The sequence below is a fragment of the Nelumbo lutea genome, chromosome 5, assembly GCF_056320005.1.
Source record: "Nelumbo lutea isolate HS-2025 chromosome 5, American lotus-T2T, whole genome shotgun sequence".
Classification (NCBI taxonomy): domain Eukaryota; kingdom Viridiplantae; phylum Streptophyta; class Magnoliopsida; order Proteales; family Nelumbonaceae; genus Nelumbo; species Nelumbo lutea.
Genome location: NC_142688.1, coordinates 52,130,652 through 52,137,942, shown reverse-complemented (window position 1 = coordinate 52,137,942; position 7,291 = coordinate 52,130,652). Strand labels below are relative to the sequence as shown.

The 7,291-nt window shown below is 49.1% G+C and overlaps 1 protein-coding gene across 1 annotated transcript; it reads left to right on the top strand.

Annotated features, from left to right (window-relative positions):
• LOC148852391 (protein ACCELERATED CELL DEATH 6-like) lies at positions 1-1,115 on the top strand. The gene is made up of 2 exons (XM_088945791.1): positions 1-507; positions 621-1,115. The coding sequence occupies exons 1-2, from the start codon at positions 1-3 to the stop codon at positions 1,113-1,115; spliced, it is 1,002 nt and encodes a 333-aa protein (XP_088801917.1).
• The last annotated feature ends 6,176 nt before the right edge of the window (positions 1,116-7,291 follow it).

Genomic DNA, 7,291 nt, shown 5'->3' with positions numbered 1-7,291 from the left:
ATGCCGGAACTCATCAAGAAACAAGACGAAACTAATATGAATTCTCTTCATTATGCCGTCTTATTCGGTGATCTCGAAACGGTGCAACTATTATTACAAAGAGACACTTCCATTGCATATGACTTGGATAATAAAGGACACTCACCTCTTCATAAAGCAGCCATTGTTGGGCTGGTGGAGAACATTGAAACGCTCCTTGAATATTGCCCAGATTGCATTGATTTGGTTGATGACTATAGTGGCCGAAATGTTCTTCATGTTACTGTACTGGAAAAACAGACTGAAGTTGTTCAATACTTTTGTGAGCGCTATCACACGGGTTTTATAAACCAGGTGGATAAGGAGGGGAATACACCTCTACATTTGGCCACCATCAACTGCCATGTTAGGATTGCGTGGACCCTTTCAAAGGTGCCTGCAGTGGACTTCACAGTGATGAACAACGAAAACCTTACAGCTCTGAACATTGCCGAGCTAGACATGGAAGAAGATGCTATGTTTCAAAAGGTATGACCTTCTCATTAAATAGTTGCGCTTTGAATTCTCAGAGTTGGAAAACATGGAGAAATAGAAATATTATTGGATTTTAGGCTGATTTAGAGAAAATTTCCGTTATGCAGCTTATAATCTCATATATACTCAAATATTATTGTAAATATTTGGGGAATCAACCAGAAGTGATCACCACCAGATATGCCAAACCAGATACTACAAAGGGAGAAAGAACAAAAAGCGAAAGCTACTACAAGAAACATATTAATACCCTTATAGTGGTATCAACACTTATTGCTTCTATTGCCTTTTCTGCAGCTCTGACTTTGACAGGAGGATATGAAACTGATGGTCCAGGGAAAGGAACAGCAACTTTAGTAAGAAAATTCATGTTCAAAGCATTTGTTATATCTGATGCTCGGGTTATATGCAGCTCCATTAATGCCGTATATTTGCTGGTTTGCGTGATATTTTCCGATAAGCAAATATCTACTAGGGTTGCCTTAGTTGCCACCATCTTTGTTTGGCTTTCGTTTCTGGCGTTGGGGATTGCTTTTGCTGCTCATTTCTATGTGGTTTTGTTCACCGAATTTGGTTTGCCATCATCATTATTTCTGTCGTAGCTTTGTTTCCAATTCGTTTACCTTTCATTCCCAAGTATATCTATGATTCAGATTTGTGGATAAGTATTATATCTGGTTCCTCTTGTTCCACTCGATAGAATCAGAGCTGTGCTTCTTCGGTCAAGTGGAAGCGACCAGGTTGACCTTGTGTTTCTCCTCCGTGCATTGATTACGGAAGAATTGCTCATAACGGTACAACCATCTCAGTGGGTCGCCGCTGCCGTTGTATGAGGGAAACTCCAAACGGCTATACTTGGGAATAACTGCGGCTGTCGAGGCAGCGATCCGTTGTTCGCTGGATTTCCCTGCCCAGTCCAGACAACGACTGTTTGTGTTGGCTGCTCATAGCGGTACAACCATCTTTGTTGGAGAAGAATGCTTCCAGCAATCATCACAGCTCCTGGAAATCTTCATTGACTTCACGAACCTCCATGCTGGTTTCTGCTAGACTATGTTCTAGTTCGTGGACCTTGGATGATAGTTGCTTCATATCGCCCATGACGTTTGGCTCTGATACCAGAATGTTATGGGCCCGCACGTAGGATCTCGTCACTGGTCGGTCCACGGGGAGAAAGTCCTGCTTTACCTTGCGCCTTCCCTTGCGTGCAGACCCTTTTGCGAAAAAACTGAATGGGCGATTTGTCCAAGAGACCACCCGAACTCTCCAAATGGGTGGTTTGTCCAAGAGACCACCCGAACTCTCCGAATGGGTGATTTGTCCAAGAGACCACCTGAACTTTTCTCACTCTTTTCTTGATTGGAAAACTGAATGCCTTTATTTCAATTCGTAGCTCCTTAAATAGGAGATTACAAAAGGAAATTCCTTGTTGGATTCGGCTAGGCTAGGGTAATCTAACTTAAACTCAAACTCCTAATTACCTACTCCAAATGGTAACACAATTCTTACTTAAGATAAGATAAGATAAGGATAAGGATAAGGGATAAGGGATAAGGGATAAGGGATAAGGGATAAGGAATGGTGTAGTTGGCAGCGAGTTGGTAAGCAAAGCTGATGTGGTAAGATAAGTGTGGACCCACCCTGATGAGCTGTCATGTGGGCCCCACCCTACTGCTACTGTCGAGCGGTGTGCGCATCTCACAGTGTTGCTGCCGTGAGGTGCGTGCTGCTGTTGTACGGTGCATGCTGCTGTCTGGTGCTGCTGTCATGCGGTGCGTGCTGCTGCCTAGTGCTACTACCGTGCGATGCATGCTACACGTTGCCGGGTGGTGCATGCTACACGTTGCCGAGCGGTGCGTGCTGCACGCTGCGTGTTGCGCGCTGCCAGGCGGTGCGTGCGGCGCGCTGCTGGGCTGCTATGCGGCGTTATCGGGCGGTGCGTGCTGCTGCCTATGACTGCGCCGCAGTGCGCTGTCAAGTGGTGTGTCCATAACAAAGCACGCCAATATTCACCACCAGCCTGCCGCCGACCTCATGTATCTCACCAGCCCATGGCCCTTCGCACAGTGGGGCATCGATCTACTCGGGCCATTCCCGCCAGCAACGGGTGGGAGGAAGTTCCTAGTAGTGGCGGTAGATTACTTCACAAAGTGGGTTGAAGCTGAACCTCTCGTAACAATCACAGCTCGAAACGTCCAGAACTTCTTCTAGAAGAACATAGTGTGCCGCTTCGGGCTACCTCGAATACTGATCTCCGACAATGGCAAGCAGTTCGAAGACATCAAATTCCAAGAATGGTGCCAAGACATGGGGATCCGGCAAAACTTCATGTCGGTCACGCACCCATAAGCAATCGGTCAGGCAGGAGTCACGAACAGAGCTATTCTCCGCGGACTAAAGGCCGGACTAGACAGAGCTAAAGGGTTATGGGTGGACGAGCTGCTCAGTGTTCTATGGGCATATCGAACTACAGAGAAAACCGCCACCGGAGAAGCTTCATTTAACCTCACCTATGGCACGGAGGCAGTCATCCCAACCGAAATCGAAATCCCCTCACTTCGATTGGAAGCATACAATGACAATACCAATAATGATGAGCTACGTACCAATCTCGACCTGCTCGACGAGGTGAGGGACCTCGCATACATTAGGACCACAGCATACCAGCAAAGGGTAGCTCGGTACTACAATGCCAAAGCTAAGAAGCGAAACTTCCACGTCGGCGACTTGGTTCTTCGCAAGGTCATGGTACCTGAGCCCGGCGTTGGCAAACTCGGGCCAAACTGGGAGGGACCCTACCGAGTAAAGAGAGCACTAGAGGAGCGTACGAGATCGAGACCCTGGAGGGTAGGCAAATACCCCGAGCATGGAACATCGTCAACCTAAGGCGATATTACCTGTAAGTTACCGAACTGGGCAGACTGTGAGCCGCTCCTAGAGCCTAAGGGCCAGAATGCTGAGGTAACAAAGACCTCGACACTACGAGACCCAGTCGCCTCTCCAGCATGGGCAAAAACCTAGGAAAATATCCTAAGGGCTAAAGCACTGAGCTGAGGATGACCTCGGGAACTCATCAACGCAAACTAAGTGTTAGTGCCAAGAGAGCAGGCAGCACGGGTATGAAACCCAGGGTGTATAGCTCGCTCCAAGCCAGGCCTACTGAACTGATGTTTCCTTTACCCAGGCGGAGAACAGATCGGGCATATATCGTTACTATGTTAACCCGCCAAAAGGAACCCCCTCGTTTCGGGGACCTAATTCTGTGTAGTTCGGTAATACAATCATTTCGGAAAAAAGAGAATAATTGCACAACACTTAAGCAAAAAAACGTACTTCATTACTGATGTTTACTTTACAGTATTCAAAAAAAAATGATGAGCTCGCAGGCTCGATACATGTCACTTCGGGCTCGTAGGCCCAGTACATATCACTTCGGAAGTACATCCCCCTTGCCCTCAGAATCTAGATCTTCATCAGCTGCACGAGCCATCTCCTGAGTAATACGCGAGGTGGTGATGGCACGAGTATCAAGTTCGGGGTATGCATGCCTTATCATCCACCGGCTCAGTTTGAAGCCTCTCCGGTATGAGCCCACATCAGGTCGTCGAAGCGCTCCGATGCTATGTAATCGTCAACGGCCTTCACCTTGGCATCCTCAAGAGCCTGGAAGAAGATCTCGGACTTCTCCTTGATGTCAGCCTTGAGGTATTCCACCTCGTGCTCCAAGACCCCTTTTGAGGTCGCGAGGTGTTTCACGACAAGCCTCAGGGCGCCATTCTCTCTTCAAAGTTTCTCCAACTCACTCCTCTGAGCCGAAGTCTCGCCCTCAAGATACTGGACCCGCTCCCGAGCTGATCCCAAAGCCTCTTCGGCAGTTTGCACCCGCTTCAGATTCCTGTCTGATTGGATAATCAGGGCATGAATGGAGAAGTTCGCCTGCTAACCAAGGAGTCAGTTCGACAAGAAAGTAAAAAATGAAGGAAAAAGCACAAAGGGAAAACCATGTCAACTTACCACCATAACATGAGATGTAGCACGTGCGCCGATGTAGCCAGGAGGAAGTTCGAACGTAGCACGTGCCCCTCTTGGCTCTCCGAGCTGGAAAAAACTATTGGTGTTCAAGAAGCCTCTATAGTTTCGGCCTCCCAAGCCTCTGCAACACCGGGCTCCACTACCATTTCCAGGATTGGCCCGGCCTCCTCAGGTTCCCTGGGAGAATCCAGGTTGATGATCGGAGGGTGGCTCGGGACCTCGGACTCCATGGCCCGAGGAGACTCCACGCGAGCTCACTTTGAGATCCGCTTCTTCTTCTTCATTCCGTCAAGGAGGTTGACACCTCGGGTCTTCTCCGCCTCCATGATACCTGCGAAGAGAGCTTGGTGTCAGTAAAAAAAAAAATAAACTGAGTAAAGAAGCCTACCCGAACTCAGACTGGCCTGAATAAGCTTAGCCTCTGAGAGGTAATCTCCGGACTCGAGCCCGACCGGGGCCCAAGACTGAAAGGTCTCCACCATATCTTTATCTAACATGACACCGGGATCCGGGACAGTCGCCCTCTAATGAGTAGAAAACGGCTACCCCGTAGCACTTCGGACCACGAAGTAGTCCTGCTTCCACGCTGGGACCTTATTTGGAAGTTTGTGAAGAAGTTTAAATCTCGAGCGGGGAGACAAGTAGTAGGCTCGCCTATGCTCGGGAAGGAAGCTCACTTTCTTCTTAAGCATGAGAAGGGCAGAAAAAATTTCTAAGTCCAAGGGAATAATGTATTCACAGCAGAGGCATATGGTCCCGACAACATTACGAATGGAGTTCGGGTGAAGCTGACCGACTGAGACGCCGAAGTGGTTCAAGACTTCGACGATTAGGGGGTGGAGAGGAAGGCATAGCCCGACAAAGAGCTACTCCCGGAAGACCACGATCTCATCTGGACCGTGCTCCCAAGGGAAGTTGCCCGAATGTAAGCTATATGCATACTCCACGGGCAAGTTGAACTGACGAACAAGGGATCGAAGTCTCTCAGATGTCATAGTGGAGGGTCTGAATGTGTTCGACATCCGAACCCGACGAGAAGTGAACTCTAGGCTACCAGGGGTGACCTGGGCTGAAGGCCCTACCTCGGGCTCATCTAGAAGGCTGTCAAAAGAGGCAGCCCGACCCGAGGTCTCTGCCTCAAGCCCTTCTAAAATGTTATCTAAGCTACCCGAACTACTCGAACTAGACATCATAAAAGGAAAGGAAAGGGAATTGAAAAGGCTAAGGGGACTCACCAAGGGAACGCTACCGAACTAGGGAAGGTGACGCAAGCTGAGTACCTTGGATGCAAGCTCAAGAAATGATTGTTGATTATTGACAAAGGAAAGTGACTAGGGCCCCCACTATGTATAGCCGTTGTACCCGCGCATCAATGGTTGAGATCAAAGCCATCTAACGACTCTCAAAAAAACCGGCCGCACGACTTTAGCACCAATTTTTGACATCCGAGAGCTGATAAATCGTTTGACATCTGTGCATGAGCTCTATGTGACACGGGTTGACTCTGGTCGAGCCGCACTAACCCCGATTGATCTAAGAACATAGGTGGGTCAGACCGGGGGATCTTCGAACTGGACGAAGCATGCCACGGGGCAAATCCACCCGTCAGTCTGTGAACTCCCCATGCCAGGTCAAGACCCTGGGCACGGGGATTGGGGGGCAATTGATGGAGGTAGATTTGGCCCGACCCCTAGGCTGTGCGACACGGGGAAGAAACTGGGGTGACCTAGCAGGAACGCCAGCTCGGCATGTTGACATAGCACGACCATATCCCAAGAGGAGGCCCGAGCTTCCTGAGCTCTCCAAGAAGAGGCCCGAGGCTCCTGAGCTCCGCAAAAGGAACCCACACTTCCTGGGAGGTGAAACCCAAGCTCTCCCTAAGGATCCCGAAGCTAGCAAGCCCACGAGGGGTGAAGCCCGGACTAGCCCACCTCAGGTCTATCTGGGTCATATCCCGACACCTCAGGACAGTAAGCCATACTCTCATCCGAACTCAAGACTTCACCTCGTGCACCACTCCGGCACCTCGGCTCCAGGTCACGCAACTGCGAAACCGTACCTGACAGGTCCGTACTTTGGGGCAACACACTTAATTGGTTTGGATCTGACAAATGGCAATCACACCGTAACGGCCATTTGCTACCGCCATCTCAGTTGTGGCAGAGACGGCCCTGGCAGAGAGGACAGTGGCAGTTATGTCTGCCCCCCACAGAGGCAGTTATACCTGACCTGGCAGAAGCTTGGGAGTGAGTGCACCAGGTGGTTATAAAAGGCTTTCTTCCCCAAGAGAAAGAGGTATGTGATATTTGTGCTTTCTGGTCTTAAAATCTTTATTTTCCCTTGCCTTCTCAAGAGTATTAACTTGAGCTTCGGAGTATTCCCACCGGGTTCCTCCCCGGAAATCTCTCATTTCTTCCTTGTTTCAGGCATCTTCAGCTCCGTCAAAGGCAAGGTTACCGGCAGCTAAGACCGACTGGATCGTGCATCATCAAAAAACATGGACGAAATGTGCTGAAAGAGGTGGTGACGTGGTGAGTGAGGTGTTTTGGGATCCGGGTGGTCCGGTCCGAGTCCGGATGTACTAGGCACGTTAGGTAAGCACTAATAGCTGTCTGTGATACCTGTTCCAGCTAATGCGCCTTTATTCTAAACGTTTTTGTTCCCTTGGGGATATCTATTATTTTATTATTTGTGTCAAAATAATTAAAAATAAAAAACAATAAAAAAGGAAAACCTGTCCCAGTTA

Bases quoted from the DNA above. Each gene is read 5' to 3' on its own strand.
- LOC148852391 (XM_088945791.1), top strand. From the start codon at position 1: ATGCCGGAACTCATCAAGAAACAAGACGAAACTAATATGAATTCTCTT. The intron at 508-620 runs GTATGACCTTCT...TCCGTTATGCAG, and splicing joins AAGATGCTATGTTTCAAAAG to CTTATAATCTCATATATACT.